We start from the raw sequence: 17222 nt of genomic DNA on the forward strand, positions 1-17222 counted from the left end.
GCTCTCTTAATCCGGGAAGCGGGATTAGATGAAGGCCACAACAGTTGCAACAGTAGCAAATGACACGATAAATGTGGACGAAATTTGGACAGAAGTGACTTGCAAATGGTTTTGATGTCCTTAGACTGTGACTGCGTGAACGTGAAGGCGCGGGGGACCGGCTGTTGAAGAGGCACGTGGCTCCCAGCTTCTCTATATTTAGACCGGATACTTTTTGTGATTCAGCACTAGAGGTGCGATGGGGCGGCCATTTTGTGTGCCAGAGGCTGTGCGTGTCCCCGTCCGTCTGATTCTGCGAGAGAAAAACAGGCTCGGGTTTCATTCAGGGTCACGCGGTGCCAACAGCGCCGGCACGCACAGTTTGAAGAACACGCGGCGAAACGAACCTGTGGGGTTCAGAGGCCGACGTTTAGGGGGTGGGCTGGGGACAGGCAAACGGCGCTGGGCTGGGCAGAGCAAAACAAAGCCCGCATAAGCCTGTTTGTACAGGGACGCCTGCGTGGCCCCACACACAGGGTCACTCCATTCAACGCGCACTCAATTCCCCACTCACCAGAACCGGGACATTCAGTGCTCTCCTTCTTTTTTTTCTTTTTTTTTAAAGAGCCTTTTTCAATGCAGCTTTTCGCCACTGTGTGGGAATTTGTTTAGCGAACGTTCGGAAGCGACGTTCTTTTTCCGGCAGGTTCTTTTTGTCCAGTAGCCCAGAGTGTCATCTTAGCTGAGCTCGGGGAAATCGCCGGACGACCTTCAGAGGCCGTGTCTAATATAGCCTTATCTGAGCTTTTACTATCCATGAGATAATAAACATGGGGGAATGGAATGTTTTGGCGCTAGTCGTCAGGAAGTTTTAATGTTAAACAAGACCAGGGATATCGAACTGTAGTTACTGCTGGCCAGCGCAGCGTACGCGACTGTTTTTAGTCGGATTCTGTCCAAAGGTCAAAGTGGGTGGCTTAGGCTTTAGATTCTCTCCCTGATAATGTGATAAAATGTATTTTTGTAAAAGAAAAAGAAAAAAATTGGCTCGTCCACATCATCCACAAACATGTGGATGCTTAAAAAAGTTTTCGAAGGTTAATGCTTTCAGCATTTTAGTTCCAGAAGGCTTTGCAGGTTAAGTGAGCAAATTGGTAAATGTGAAATAGTAGAACGGTAAAATGGTGGGTAAAATATTTGACACGGGTGGAGCCGGTCAGATACTACCCCCCCTCGCTGCTCGCTCTCAGCCTCCTCTCTCTCCCGCAGGGTGGGGCGAGGTGTACAGACCGCCCCCGAAGGCGGAGTCGTCCGTGTGGGGGGAGCCGGCTCCGCCCCCCGTCTCCGTGGACAACGGCACCTCGGCCTGGGGGAAGCCCATGGACACGGGTTCCACCTGGGAGGGGCCGGGTCGGGAGAGCGGCAGGACGAGTGGCTGGGACAGCACCACCGGGGGGCAGCAGCTCCAGCACAAACACCGTGAGTCGCCCGGAGCCCAGCGCCTTATTGACTTATGGACCGATCCCAGATCAGGATCCACTAACATATCTGAATTTCTCATGATGGATACTGTGGTTTTTTTTTGGTTCTTTTTTTTTGGACTTCTTGTATTTGGGAGAAGGGATATTGAAAGGATTTGAACCGTTTGTGGTTGAATTCTGCTTATCGTTAATGAAATTCTTGTGCTATAAGCTTACCGTGGTTTTTATGGACCGTTGAGTTTGGAGGAACGGATCTTGATGTGCTGGAATGAGTGGTTACTCAGCACTGTTCTCACTCGTTCTCTCCGTGGTCACAGGACCCCCGAAGCCCATGCAGGACCGCTGGGGAGGGGGCGAGGACGCGCCCGCGCAGAGGCCTGGCCGGCCCTGCTGGGAGGCGGCGGAGGAGGAGGAGGAGGTGGAGATCGGCATGTGGAGCAACAGCTCCACCTCCTCCCAGGAGCCTAACGCCCAGGGGAACTGGTCCTACGGCAAGAAGATTCCCCCAAAGGTGACTGCACAGCCTGACACTGCCCGTCTCCTAGCAACACAGGAGCGAGACCCTGCCAACCCCAATCAACAGCTGTCTGAGGCTCACTGGCTGAGCAAATCACAAAGTTCAGCTTGGTCACCTTGTCATTTTCCAGTTTTTTTTTCCACAGAAATTGGTTTCATTTTTCCAGTCTCTTTGTTTTTTTGAGAGCCTGTTCTTAAAGGTACTGTACAGGAATAAAGATTGATTGATTGAAGGGTTAATGTAAGCAAGACTTGCAAACAAGGTGTTCGAGCTATGAATGGGTGGAGCTCTCGAGTCATCTGTGTTTTACCGATTTCAGCCAATCACGGTAGCACCCAGGTAGGACTTGATTGGCTCATACAAGTCAGTGATTCATACTGCCCATTTTAGGGGGTTCAGGTCGCCAAACAGTGGCTGCTTATTGTGACTGTGCTCTTCGAGCATGCCGTCTCCATAGATACGAAGCTCACCGATGCTTTGTTTTTTGTTTTTTTTCTCAGCTAAATAAAGGAGTCGGAAAGCAGGATGACAACTGGATGAATCCTATTGGGAAGCAGTTCAACAACATGAATTTTGTGAGTGCACCCTCAGGGGTAATGCAAGGAGATGTAGTTCCCTTTTGCACAGGCAACCGTGACCTGGTCCTAGGCTGTAGAATAGTGTATCAGGCCATATGCGTGCCTTTCCCTGCTGTGTCAAGTTTTTAAAATGCACAATTTATTTTTCCTATTGCTTTGAAAGCTCAACAAAGATCAAACCAAAGATCAAACAATTTCTATACCATTTACTGGATTCTATCATTGTTTTCTTGAGAATATGCAGGAGAAGTGAAGTTTATCATCACAGTTTTGTAGTTTGATAACCATTCCATGACATCACCATGGTGACAGGCTTGAGTTGCTTGTATTGAGGTAATTTAGCTGTAATTGAATGTGAATCAAGCCCGTATTCACATTGGTTCTGAAGAGCAAAGCAGAGGGTGTGTTTATAGCCTGTGGGGTTTTGACACACATGCTCCTGTGCTTCCAGAGGGAGACTTCGGAAGAGACCCTGAAGTGCAATAAGGTGGACATGCCAGGAGGTATATTACCCTTTAAAACAGAAGCATCTTCACTAAAGAATCACCCGTACTGAGAATCGGTGTAAAATTGTATTGTGTAGCCGTAATATGTAGTATAAGTGAGCAGGATGGAGATTTTATGAATGCATCTTTTATTTAAAAAAAAAAAAAAATGACAAGAAAAACGAACATTTTCTTTCTTTCAACGGCATTATGTGAAAACTAAAGAACAATCTGGAATCTCTCACCTTAGAATCATTCTTTTTAAAAGTGCTTGTCACCACATATAACTAATCTATTATGAATGTTAGCCAATACAACTTTTTGAAAGTGGGCAGTGGGGATTTTTGGGTCTGCCTGATTAATGTGTATGTTGCTTTCCTTCATTGCCCTAAGCATTGACTATGTGCGCTGTGTCTGCAGGCATGGATAAGCGGATGGATGGGGACAGGTCCGGGATGAATATGGGCGAGTTCAACGGCATGATGGGAAAAAGCTCCGGTCTACGCCATCACATCCCCAAAGAGTCTTCTTCAGACCGCGGCTCCTACTTTGACAAGGTCCGTTTTCTGCCCACAGCAGTCTGAGGGCGTGGGAGTTTGAGCAGTTTCAGTTCTTACTAAAATGAAGTTTCATGCAGGAGGTGGAATATCCACCCGCAGGTGGCTTCCATTTAGGATTGGGCTTCTGCTCCTCCTGAAACCAGGACCAACTGAAACGTGCTGTTTCCAGCCCTTAAAATGTTTTAGAATGTTAGTCTCATGTTCGGTCCCCTTTGGCAATAGCATTGTGATGTCTTGGCTAATCAGTTTTCTAACCTGCAGACTATTGACACCAAGTTTTGTTCCGGACAGGATATTGCATTGTTGATATCATAGTGAATCCTTGTTTTTAACACTTTAGGGGGTGAGTTCACAAATACATCAGTGGAATGTTCGCAACTGAACATTCTAAGGCTGATGCAACCAATCAGTATTGGTAATGGAAATTGAGTTCTAGAACTCCGACTTGGAATTCTGGGAAAAAAAAAAAAAAAAAAACATCCAAAACCAAAAATCCTACTTTACTATCGGTAGATTCAGCTGGAATTGATGTCATCTAGCGTTGTAATGTCATAGTTGATCCCAGTTTTTCCGACCTGCAGAACGCGAGCTCCTTGTTCGGCAGTGCTGGAGCAGGGCAAGGCAGGGGCACTCAGCAATCCACGGGACCGCCCCTAAACTCGTCTCAGCCAATGCTGCGTGCCCAAGTGCCTCCCCCAATGCTCTCATCTCAGGTATGGCTGTATGCACATAAACGCATTCATTCAGTTCATTTATTTATTGTGGTGTGTATTTATTTCAATGCACTTTTTACATTATTAATGCAGTTTGTCCTGATATGCACCACTGCATTTTATTTTGGTTGTTGGTTCACTACTTAGTCCACTCACACACAATCAATTTAGTTTATGTATGTTAGTTTATCTGGTTCAGTGGTTGCTTAAGTCAGTGGCTGGTTAGCATCTATACACAGAATGAGGCAGGAGGCACTTGGTTTATGCGCTCAGACACTGATCAGCCCACCCCCACCGTGCGCCCCCAGGTTCCCCCCTCTGTGCTGAAGTACCCCCTCAGTAACGGCGGGGTCAGTCCCCTGTTGGGTCCCCAGCAAGTGGCCGTGCTCAATCAGCTGTCCCAGCTCAACCAGCTCAACCAACTCAACCAGATCAACCAGATCAACCAGCTGCAGGTACCACCGCCCACTTCAGTCTCTGTTTTTACCTTTCTTTTCCTCACACTCTCTAACAGGGGTGTCAGTCTCCTCTCCCGGAGGGCCTCAGCGTCTGCACGTTGTTTTGTGGTTTCCTTGGTCACGTGTCCTTAGCCAAATGAGTCATCTGTGTGCACAGGGAAAAGCGCCAGATGCTACGGCCCTCCGGGACTGGACTTTGAGATGCCTGCTTTAAAATGTCTAACCCAGGTTGATCTCGACAGTGGAACATCGTTCATTAAACTTTAGATGTGTGGGGGTGTTAAGTCAATAATTTCTCAGAAAAAGAATGCGTTGCACTGGATGCGGTTAGTGTTGACTAACGCGCTGTGGGTGGGTGGTGTGGATGTAGCCGCTAACAGCCCTGCGGTTGGGTGGTGTGGAGGTAGCCGCTAACAGCCCTGCGGTTGGGTGGTGTGGAGGTAGCCGCTAACAGCCCTGCGGTTGGGTGGTGTGGATGTAGCCGCTAACAGCCCTGCGGTTGGGTGGTGTGGATGTAGCCGCTAACAGCCCTGCGGTTGGGTGGTGTGGATGTAGCCGCTAACAGCCCTGCGGTTGGGTGGTGTGAATGTAGCCGCTAACAGCCCTGCGGTTGGGTGGTGTGGATGTAGCGCTAACAGCCCTGCGGTTGGGTGGTGTGGATGTAGCGCTAACAGCCCTGCGGTTGGGTGGTGTGGAGGTAGCCGCTAACAGCCCTGCGGTTGGGTGGTGTGGAGGTAGCCGCTAACAGCCCTGCGGTTGGGTGGTGTGGATGTAGCGCTAACAGCCCTGCTGCACTGTGCTCCACAGCGCCTCCTGCTGCAGCAGCAGAAGCTGCAGAACCAGAGGAACATGGCTGCTGGAGTTCGGCAACAACAGGAGATGCAGGTAAGAGTGAGGGGGGGTTTTTATGACGATAATGTCTGAAACGTTTCTGAAAGACGGGAGTGAGAGGGGTTTTGGTCATTTGCGTAACCCTTTTAGTCCCGAGAGTTACGCTCAAGCATAACCACCGTAAAATCCCAAGGGTGTCATATGGCCCTTTCGACTTTACCTTTTCAGACCATCAAAATGGCTGCAAAATAATTGTTTTGACCTATTTGACCTACTAAATTCTCAACTTTCTCAATTTTCTCCACCAAAGCCAACACTGCTTGGGATTTGGATAGAGCCACTTCATATTGGGCTTGGCACTGAAAGTCTTACTGTCTCCATTGTTAATTTTACATTTATATTAATTACATTAATGACATTAATGGCATTTGACAGACACTCTTATCCGGAGCGACGTACAACAGAGTGCAAAGTGCATACCCATAACCAGAGAATAATAATTGGTTATTTTAGTGACTATCCAAAGCAACTTACATTTGATTAGACTAAGCACAGGGTGAGGGCATTGCTCAAGGGCCCAACAGCTGTGTGGATCTCATCCAGTGACAACACCAGGCTTGAACCACCAACATGGCTAAGGTACACGACCGGGTCCCAGTTGTGTACCTTAGCCACTAGGCTACAGGCTGGGGTATTTTTAGTATTATTTAATAATTTAGTATTAGATTATTAAAGGGTTAACATGTTGGAGCCATATCATTACGGTCGAGTCTGTCCTGTTGAACGTCGTGTGCTGTCTTCACCCAGAACCGCCCTGTGGGCTCGTCTCACCAGATGATGCCACCGCCCCACTCTCGTCACCTGGACCCCTCCCTGATGAAGCCTCAGACCCCCCCACAGCCACCGCCGTCCCTGCACCAGCCCGGCCTCAAGTCCTACCTGGAGAACTACATGCCCCAGAATGCACCTGACCTTCAGAAGGGACAGAACGCACTCGGCTCCTTCAGCAACTTCCCTCTTGGTATGTGTAGTTGTGAGCGCTGTAGTCTTTCAGCCTATGACTGAAGGTGGTGGCCCAAACGTTCTACCGCATGTGTGTCACGGCTGGTAATTCCAGTTCATTTCTTTGTTTTTCAGTTCAATTCATATTCCAGAACACTTCTCTGATCTTCTGTAGTTCAGTTCATCTCAATGAGTTATTTCAATTCAGCACTATTTCACAACTCTTCTGTTTCAATATTCCTCTCACACCATTCAGTTCTCGTATTATCTTCACGTTTCCTCTAATTAAATTCCATTTGAGTTAACTGAAGTCAGGAAATTAATTAAACTTCTTAATATTTCAATTGTAATTGTCAAATGTGTTGCAGTGTATTCGTGTTTATGCATGTATGCGTGTTTGTTTTTTCTGTTTTCTTCCCCTTCCAGAAAACTTAAGTCTTAGTTTTAAGATTCTCTCTTGCGCTCTCTGTCCCTAGGCTTGAATTCAAACTTGAATGTAAACAGTACGTTGAATGTAAACATCAGTGGCGTCGGGTTCAAAGAGCCGCAGTCCCGGCTGAACAAATGGATAGCCACGGATATTTCTGGAAACTCGCAATTCGATCAAAACCCCGGCAAACCTGGTACGTTACCCTGCTCTGCACATTCACTCTGCCTTCCTGAAGGACACTGGCCTGTTCTTTTAGAGGGTGCCCAAACTGCCTAACATCAATAAACCAATTGAGTCTTTAAATATATTAGCATTTTTGGTGGAGAGCCAAGTAGTGTTCAGTTGAGTGGATGAGCGGTCTATTGATGGCTGATTTCATTTGGTCTTCCCTTTAAACTCCCCCTTTTTAACAGGAAGCCACTGTGGATGTTGAGAATTTCAATGCCCTGTTTTTTATCTTTTTGATTGATTGATACTTTCTGTGGAAGGATGTTTACTTTCTGATGCTTTCTCTCCTATTGAATAATTTATCTATTTGTTTAGGATAATTTGTTGATTGGCTGGTCATTTAGTGGCTAATTTGTTGGTTAATTGACCACTCCTGCTGATTGGTTAATGTATAGTTTGTGTTTAGGCATGCTGTCCTTGGGGTTGAGGCTGATTGGTTAATGTATGATTTGTGTTTAGGCATCATGTCCTCAGGGATGAGGCTGATTGGTTAATGTATAGTTTGTGTGCTGTCCTCAGGGATGAGGTTGATTGGTTAATGTATGGTTTGTGTTTAGGCATGCTGTCCTCAGGGATGAGGCTGATTGGTTAATGTGTGGTTTGTGTTTAGGCATGCTGTCCTCGGGGTTGAGGCTGATTGGTTAATGTGTGGTATGTGTTTAGGCATGCTGTCCTCAGGGTTGAGGCTGATTGGTTAATGTGTGGTTTGTGTTTAGGCGTGCTGTCCTCAGGGTTGAGGCTGATTGGTTAATGTGTGGTTTGTGTTTAGGCGTGCTGTCCTCAGGGTTGAGGCTGATTGGTTAATGTATGGTTTGTGTTTAGGCATGCTGTCCTCAGGGTTGAGGCTGATTGGTTAATGTATGGTTTGTGTTTAGGCATGCTGTCCTCAGGGTTGAGGCTGATTGGTTAATGTATGGTTTGTGTTTAGGCATGCTGTCCTCGGGGTTGAGGCTGATTGGTTAATGTATGGTTTGTGTTTAGGCATGCTGTCCTCGGGGTTGAGGCTGGAGGACTCTCTCTTCGGCCCGCAGGACTTCAGCTCTGGCCACGCCCCTGTCAGCCCCCCTGGCTCCGTAGGGGATGGCTGGCCCCTCCGTGCCAAATCACCACACGGCTCTGCCAACGTCACCTGGCCCCCAGGTCAGTGTTCTCTGCACCCCTTATGTAGCCTGGCCTTATGTAGCCTGCCCTTATGTGGCCCGGTCTTATGTAACCTATGTAGCCTGGCCTTATGTAACCTATGTAGCCTGGCCTTATGTAACCTATGTCGCCTGGCCTTATGTAACCTATGTAGCCTGGCCTTATTTAACCTATGTAGCCTGGCCTTATGTAACCTATGTCGCCTGGCCTTATGTAACTTATGTAGCTTGGCCTTATGTAGCCTGGCCTTATGTGGCCCGGTCTTATGTAACCTATGTAGCCTGGCCTTATGTAGCCTGGCCTCATGTATTACATTTCAGCATAATCTTAGTGCCTTTGTCAACTGTTTCCATCAATACTTGTCACAGTACTATGTAATGCATAGGATTTTTTTGTACATACTTTGTTCTTTTAGGAAAACCATTATTCTAATCTACTATTCATATGTTTAATGCATCAGTTAATTCTTGGAACCAGAAACAAATGTCTCTGTTATCCCCTCAGAGTTTCGCCCCGGTGAACCCTGGGAGGGATACCCTAACATCGACCCTGAGAACGACCCCTACATCACTCCAGGGAGTGTGATTAACAACCTCTCCATCAACACGGTCCGGGACATGGATCTCAGGGACAGGAACAATGGTGCGTTTAAAGTGCTCTTTGCTGGCCCAGTCTCTGTCCCGCTCCCGTAGAGGAAGCCACTCGTGAGCCAAGCGCGTTTCTCCGTCTTAAACAGGATGAAAAGCTCAGCGCCCCATTCACCAGCGTGCCGTTTACATACTTTCACTGGAGTTTCTCAGCCTGTGACCGTGCCAGTTTCCTGTTTCATATTTACATGGAAGTTGACAGGTACTAGACTCAGGCAGCAAGAATGCGGCGAGCCCTTTGTGGGGAAACGTAAACATTGGGTTTGAGACCATTTATGGTCAATTAAAGAATGAACAAAGTTCCCGAGCTGGATATTGATGGATCGCCTTGCTGCTTAGAAAGCAAGCTCCCCTCCTGCGGAACTCTACATCTGGCAGTGCAGTGCAGTGTCAGAGTTTGGAGGTTCTTAACTGGGGCACTAAGCTTGAATCACCTAAAAGTGAATGTAATGTCAAATCGTTATGGCCTGATTCAGTGTCCCACGGGTTTATATCAGGGAATAATTTTTCACCAACTGATGTTTAGTACTTGAATATCAGTCTCGGTGGTGGAAGCCTGGAGTGACTTTGCTTGTCTGTATATTTTGGGGAAAAAGGACAGTGACAATTGTTTGTTTTTCCTTCTTCCAGGGACAACCTCATCTCTGAACACCACGCTGCCTTCCAATAGTGCCTGGCCACCCATGCGTGCCTCCAGCTACACTGGCTCCCTCTGCAGCCCCGCACAATGCACTTCAGGTCAGCGCTAATGCTAACGCGGCTACGTCTGCTCTCGTAAACATGCACCTTCAGCCAACTCTGTCTACAGGCTGTGTTAGTACATGGGTGTCACGCACCGGTCCAGGAGGGCCTCAGCGTCTCCTGGTTGTGGTGTGTTTCGGCACAACTGGTCAGTTTAAGTCACTGACTGGCTAAAGAAACACCTTGTTTTCAAAGGCCTTCATTGGCTGCTTATCGCAATTATCTGCAGGCACTGCGGCCCTCCAGGACTGGAGGTTAGTACATGGAAGTATGTCTTAAAGGATGATGTCATTATATGGTCTGTTGTAGATCTCTTGGTTATTTTTAGTGCAATATAATAATGGGGATCACAGTATTAACATGGATGTCTTCAACTTCATCTGGAAGTATAAAATGTGTATTTAAGCTTTGGAGATAAGACGATTTGAATATTTGTCTCTGGTTCTTTCTTGGACAGGTGTCTAGTTTGGGACATTGCAACTAACCAGCTGTAATCTTCTTGTGTCTCCTGTAATCTGGGGGGTACTTTTTCTGGGGGGGTAAATAACAGCCAGAAGCGGTGACTCCAAATCGGCGTGGTCTCCCGGTACGGTCGCCAACTCCTCCCTGGCCCACGAGCTCTGGAAGGTTCCCCTGTCCTCGAAAGCCATCTCCGGCCCCTCCCGGCCACCCCCTGGCCTCACCAGCCAGAAACAGGCCTCCTCTTGGGACACCAACATGCGCCTCGGAGGCTGGGGGGCCTCAGACTCCAGATACACCCCGGGTGAGCACCACAGCCCCACCTTACTGCGGGGAGGGGAATGGCATGCCAAATAAACATTCACTTGAGCCAGCCTGCGGTTCACTATAAACTAGTGCTACATTGCCTGTTGCTGGTATTCCAGCCTTATTCTAAGACCTGACTAAAACTGCCATGGGATCCAGAAGGTTACACCATACAATGAAATTCTTACTTTGCTTATCCTCCTTCCACGAGCAAGAAATGTGAGTCATTGCACCCTGTTTGGATCGTGCCACCATTTTGTTCCCTTTCTTAATGACTTGCATGCTCTATTTGTTGAGCCTCATGCCCCGTATATTCCAAGACTTCTTCGTTCTTCTGGCTGCTTGTGGTCTGTCGGTGCAAAGAGAAGTGATTGTTTTCCCCTTTATTTTTCTGTGACGCATACAATGCTGGTCCAGTCCAGTCTGGTTCAGATCTCTTGTCTGAATGTGTGGCTCAGGTGTTCTTTAGCATCAGACCACCTCTCAAGCGGGTAACTGATTTGTGGCTCACCTAAGATTAGCTGCATTTGCTACGTTGTTCATCTCTGTCCTTGCAAATCAGCTCGAAGCAGGAACAAGCTAGACTTGCAGAATCACTGTGGACACTGGATTTCCTGTAGACCCTAACAGTTTTTTTGCCTCTTGGTCAGGACAAACGCAGGTCAGAGATTCAAAGATTTGTTGTTTCCCGTTTCCTCCTCAGGTTCCAGTTGGGGCGACAGCAGCTCAGGAAGAACAACCAATTGGCTCGTGCTCAAAAATCTAACACCGCAGGTGGGTGGTTCGGGGTAATCCTGTTAACCTTGCGACACATCAATCACATCGTCCCATAGTGGTATATTGACGTTTAGATTTGTGGGCATTTTTGACGTTCAGTCCATTTCCAGAGCTGCATATTTAATGAATCATTGGGCTGCACTACCACTATCAGTGGAGTCATACCTGATAACCCCAGCCTCTCTTCTCTCTGCAGTGTTACAGCCCTTTCTGTAGGCCACACAAATGCGTGCTGTAATGGTCTAACATATGCGTCAGTCTGTGGGTTAAATATGTAAACGTTTCGGATTCAAATACTTTTCGGTGCTCAGTTGATCTTGCCTGGTGCTGTTGAGCCAACCAAGAGGACCAGAAGCACGAGGTTGAATCCAAAACAATCACGTATTTCACCCAGGTCTGGTCTATGTTTATGGGGTATGCAACATAAAATAAATGAGAACCAGGGTGAGGCAACTTCTGAAATCCAAACTGGTAATCAGATGGACTTCTCTCAGATATAAGAACATGCCCTTTGACCCCCGGCAGCCCAGGCCATTGGACTGAGCCTGGTGTTTCTCCATGTTATTTAGAGCAGTCATTTTATGTTAAAAGGACGTGCTTTTCATCTCCGGAAGTACATTCCGTTTTTTTAAGAAATGTGTGGTGTTCAGACTGGTATTGGTATTTTAAGAGCACCCGTACCAAACTAAAAGGCTCAAAGGGGAAGAATGTGGCCTCTGTGCCAGGAGATTGAGAAGTTATCCCCCAGACTCAAGGTCTGGCTGTGCATTTGGAACTTGGATGTAACTGTCTGTGTCCTTCTCCCTGCCCAGATCGATGGCTCCACTCTGAGAACTCTGTGCATGCAGCACGGTCCACTGATAACATTCCACCTGAACCTGCCCCATGGCAACGCCGTTGTGTGCTACAGCTCCCGGGAGGAGGCTGCCAAGGCCCAGAAGTCTCTGCACATGTAAGCCAGGCTGCCGCCCTTTCCCCCATTATAACTGCCGTGCACTGTCTGCAGAGACACCACTGCGCAAGCCTTAATGATTGGCCAGACTGGAGTAGTGTCGCCGGTGATCCCTGCTGGAAAAAAGAGCTCAAGCTAGGTTTTGTAACAGGTGGTAGCTGGTTGACCAGTTCAGACCAGCTCCAAGCTCAACACGGTTTGACCTGCTGAAGCTAGGTTTTATAACAGCTGGTAGCTGGTTGACCAGTTCAGACCAGCTCCAAGCTCAACGCGGTTTGGCTGGTTGACCAGATCACACCAGCTCCCTACTCGACACGGTTTCATCAGCTCAAGCTAGGTTTTGCAACAGCTGGTAGCTGGTTGACCATTTCAGACCAGCTCTATGCACAACATAGTTTGACCAGCTCAAGCTATGTTTTGAAAGCGCTGGTAATTTCAGCAGGTGATAGCTGGACTTTACAGCAGGGATGCTAACCACTGCGGGCGTTGACGGTCTTGCGTGTCGCTTTTGTCGTCCTGCAGGTGCGTTTTAGGGAACACTACTATCCTGGCAGAGTTCGCCAGCGAAGAGGAGATCAGCCGCTTCTTTGCACAAGGTCAGTCCATGACAGCCGCCTCCCCCAGCTGGCAGAACATGGGCGCCAACCAGAACCGCATCGGAACCATCGAAGGTTCCCAACCTTTCCCAGGCCGCTCCGACCCCACCCACTGGAGCAGCGCCGCGGGCGGGGACCTACAAGGCTCCTCCTCCCTCTGGAGCACACCCAACTATCCCACCAGCCTATGGGGGAGCCCCGGTGGGGGCGAGGGGCGGGGCATCAGCAGCCCTTCCCCAATCAACTCCTTCCTTCCTGTCGACCACTTGGCAGGGGGCGGAGACACCATGTAGTACAACTTTCACCTTCTGACTTAAAGAACTTTGACCTCAGCGTGTAACAAATAATAATTCAAATAGAAGATGAGAAAAACAAATGGCACTAGTTGTACTTTTTCAGCTACACGAGAAAAAAAAAACAAAAACAAAAAAACAAAACAAAAAACAGGGTCAACCTGTGGAAACAAGTTACGTTCTTTCTGCACATTTTTCCACTCTATTTTAGCCCAAAACATATCAGTTTGAATACTTGAATCATGCTGGCCAATATTATAATGTGAAAGGATACATTTACACTTCCAGGTAGCGGTCTTGTGTGTGTGTGTGTGTGTGTGTGTGTGTGTGTGTGTGTGTGTGTGTGAGTGTGTGTGTGTGCGCGTGCGCGCGTGTGCGCGCGCGGGCGTGTGTGTGTTTGTCTGTGTGTGTGTGTGTGTGTGTTGGGGGGACAAAAATGCTTCAAATGAGCTCAGTTAATGTTTATTCATGTTTATTTGAATTCCATTTTTTTTGTTTTTGTTTTATCGTGTTTATTCGCTGACAGTGTTGGAGCATTGGAGCTTTTTTATCTTTGCACTGAATGTGTTTTTTTTTTTCTTTTTTTTTTTCTTTTTTTCTTCTTCTCAGTATAATCTGCAATATGGAGGGAGACTTGAGGTCCCTGTGTAGTTGTTTACTCAAGGATGTTCTTAAAAAAGTGCGCTCTGTTATGCCTTGACCTGCGCCAACCATATCGCGGTATCGCGGAGTTCAAGATCACGATATAGATGCCCGTCTTATGGGGTCGACCGAGGATAATGAAAGAAAAAGAAACAAGTATTGCACCAATTTTTCATTTTTTGTGTGTATAACTAAAGAGTTCAGCAGCGTTAAGAGACTGTAGCAACAGCTGTGACTTGCAAACCTGTCCTGCAAGCCGGGGGGGGGAACAGCACTTTCAAACAGGCTTTCGTTGAGTTCCGGAGGTGCCACATCGCAACCTCTTGTTTACAGACATTAAAGGGGGGATGGGTGGAAGTGCGTTAACTTCCTTCATTTTAAAATAGAAATACAATATACAAAAAAAAAAAACATAAAATGAAATTATGTGAACGAAAAAAATCATAAAAAGCAAAATTATAAAAAAAAAAAATATATATATATAATAGAGGATGAAGACAAAGCTTTATCTCTGGGAATACTGATCAGTGTTTTGCCATGTGTGTTTATTTTTTCCCCCGTTTTTATCTATTCCTTTCATCTGCTAAATAACAAGCATGGTTCTCAGGAAACATTACCCAGAATCCCCCGCAAGTAGAAAGTCTTTGTAGGAAAGATCCAACTTTTAGCACTGAAACTACTTACTGCTCAAAGTTTTTCTGCCAAATACCTACCTGCTTTAAGCTGGATATGTACTACATACTGCTTTCAAATATGCTGTCATTTTCTTGATTTTATTAATGAGTGCAGTTTGTGTGGCTGATTTACTATCTGTCCTTATTATTCCCTTATTCCCCATCGAGTGGGTAAGTGTTTTATTTTACTGTTATTTTTGTCAAATATTACTGTTGAACTTCTAATAAGAAAAGGTAGAAATCCGTAACTATGCATACTGTAGCCAAAAGTACGTGGCTCACAGAATCACTTTTATTCATACGAAATATTTTAAATGTCGAAATAATCGCATACACGCCATTTGCAACTCTTCGTTCTTGGCACTAATGGTGTTATAGAAACAAATATATTTCAAAAGAAAAAAAAAAAAAAAATCTTGTTTGGTCGATACTTTACCAGTGCAGAATTTGCCCACATTTCAATGCCTTGATTGAAAACTGTTCCAAGATGCAACAAGTCAAGTGGCTTTTTAACTGTTTACAAATAGAATATGATTGTAACGTGTTTTTATTGTGTTCAAATCTGAAGTTCCTTATTACCATATTAATAAATCGTGTTTTGGCTGCTCATACGCGCTTGATTTTTACACACTGGTTTTTCCCTTTATAAGGCCTTGTCTGTGTGACTGGAACAGGCTTTAGGAGGCTAGAACAGTGATGAATGTAATCTCTTGCTGGTAGTTTTAAGTGCATCAATTTAGATTGTGTACATACATTTTATATATGCATGTATGTGTATATATACATACATGTATATAATATTGATTGTTCAGTTACAAACAATGCACAATTTATGCTTCAAAGAGAGATGTCAGCATTAGGCTAAGCCATGGACCTTAATGTTTTTGTTTATTTCTGTGGTAGCACAATTTTTCCCTTGTAATTTTAGGTATACTCGTATTATATATATATATATATATATATATATATATATATATATATATATATATATATATATATATATAATATAATATATATAAACTACATGTTCCGTTTTAAGCTGTCCAGGTTTGATCAAGTTTTTTAAACGTAGTTCAAAAACCTCGAGTATTGACCCGGACTTTGATGGCATTCAAGTATTTGATCTTCTTGCAACTACGTGCTCTACCAAATATGAGTCAATCGACGAAAGATTTTTTGTTTACTGAATTCCAGATCTTGCTTCTCTTATTTTCTCGTTTAACCAGACATTAAAGAGGAACATCTGAACCAGGTTGATTTTTAATGAAATAATAAATTGAGTTCAAACTGAAAGCCTTGGATTTGCACTTGGTGTTTGTATACGTATATATAACCGATTGGTGTGTACTGTGTTGGTATATCTAATGCGGATTGGAGCGCATAGTGTGGGTATTTAGCGGGTTCTTGCGCAGAGGTTTTGGGGTTTGTGTTGTAAATATGTGTTTTGGTTGGGGTGCTCAGTAGGTCCGGGGCTTCTCCCTGATAACCTGCGTCCTCCTGTCTCCTGAGTGGTGAGGCCCTGGTGACTTAAACGTGGAAGCAAAGACGCGTTTCAGAGATTTTCGCGAGTCCCTGTAACCAGATGCGTTGCCGTAGATCGCATTAGTTGCCGCCTCCTGTGTCCACTGCAGTTGTGTTTCGTTCCCCGTTTACTGGTGATATGTCCTGTGCAGTTGAAGGTAGCTGATGTGTGGTTGGAAGAAATGGAGCAGCACCCATAGTTAATTCCACATTATTTTGGGAAGGGGGAAGAGGGTGGGAAGGGATGGTTCCACTTTTTGTATACGTTTACTTGTATAGAGCTGTTAACTGTCGGGAAAACCTGTCTCACTGTCATGCCAAATTGGAGAGGAGAGAGAGGAAAGGGATCTGATCTTTTTCTCGAACGCTGGACAATGCTGAATATGCTTGAAACGTTACTTGCGACCAGCAGTCGCAAGAGGGTGCAATCCCATTGGCTACTTTGCAGTCTTTTGTATCACAGAGTAGAAGTGGGGTGGGGTGGGTTTAAAGGCCGGCCAGACATTCTACTTTCTTAATGGGGGGGGGGGGGGGTCATTTGTCCTACAAGTTGAATACACGGGTGTCTTTTAACAGTATATGCTGAGGCTGCAGACTACGTACTGTGAGAGCATTGTCGTCTCATCGTTATAAACTCTAAAAAATAAAATAAAGTAATAAAAAAGCTTTAGTACAAAAACCAGCAGAAAGGAATGAGTAAGATATTTAATCTCTGATGTCCACTAGGGGGAGCGTGGGGGAGCATTCTCAGAAAGACTATGCAGTGTGCAGTCAACCAGACTTTGGTGCCCACAGTGTGATTGGTTTGTAGAATCCCAACTACAATAGTCGGATTTAAAGTCCTCAAAAAAAAAAAAAAAAACACGTGTGCCATGATTTCACTGTGTATTTAGATTGTTTTTTCCTTTGTTTTTAATGGCCAGTTGCAGTGTACGAAGTATTCATTTGCAATTCACCATTCGCAAATCTCTCTTTAAGTGCAACACGAAAAGTGCACATTCTCAGCTGCAAGTTTTTTAAAAATGGAAATTTATTTTCAAAATAAAAGTAAAGCGCGCACATCAGACCGTTATGCACATTGCTTTGTTGGACTGTCCAAACAGTGCACAGAAAAAACATTTAAATCAATAAGAAAACCATCTTAAACAAGCAGGAAGTACATTTTTACGTATTCCTGGGAACTTTGTGGGGGTGGGGGGGACTGCACTTTTT

At 45.7% G+C, this 17222-nt stretch overlaps 1 protein-coding gene across 5 annotated transcripts in view; it reads left to right on the forward strand.

Moving 5' to 3' along the window:
• Positions 1 to 15096, forward strand: part of LOC133114428 (trinucleotide repeat-containing gene 6A protein-like) — a 57572-nt gene extending 42476 nt beyond the window's left edge. For all 5 annotated transcript variants that reach the window (XM_061223801.1, XM_061223798.1, XM_061223802.1 and 2 more), the window contains 17 exons: positions 1249 to 1458; positions 1778 to 1971; positions 2478 to 2552; positions 3007 to 3058; positions 3461 to 3597; positions 4182 to 4313; positions 4622 to 4768; positions 5579 to 5656; positions 6410 to 6623; positions 7081 to 7227; positions 8244 to 8402; positions 8907 to 9044; positions 9680 to 9787; positions 10341 to 10553; positions 11259 to 11329; positions 12145 to 12284; positions 12807 to 15096. In XM_061223801.1, the coding sequence (XP_061079785.1) occupies positions 1249 to 1458; positions 1778 to 1971; positions 2478 to 2552; positions 3007 to 3058; positions 3461 to 3597; positions 4182 to 4313; positions 4622 to 4768; positions 5579 to 5656; positions 6410 to 6623; positions 7081 to 7227; positions 8244 to 8402; positions 8907 to 9044; positions 9680 to 9787; positions 10341 to 10553; positions 11259 to 11329; positions 12145 to 12284; positions 12807 to 13173 (2582 nt within the window). In that variant the 3' untranslated portion in view covers positions 13174 to 15096. The remainder of the gene's footprint in view (positions 1 to 1248; positions 1459 to 1777; positions 1972 to 2477; positions 2553 to 3006; positions 3059 to 3460; positions 3598 to 4181; positions 4314 to 4621; positions 4769 to 5578; positions 5657 to 6409; positions 6624 to 7080; positions 7228 to 8243; positions 8403 to 8906; positions 9045 to 9679; positions 9788 to 10340; positions 10554 to 11258; positions 11330 to 12144; positions 12285 to 12806) is intronic.
• The last annotated feature ends 2126 nt before the right edge of the window (positions 15097 to 17222 follow it).

The sequence above is a fragment of the Conger conger genome, chromosome 16 (genome assembly GCF_963514075.1).
Source record: "Conger conger chromosome 16, fConCon1.1, whole genome shotgun sequence".
NCBI classification, from domain to species: domain Eukaryota; kingdom Metazoa; phylum Chordata; class Actinopteri; order Anguilliformes; family Congridae; genus Conger; species Conger conger.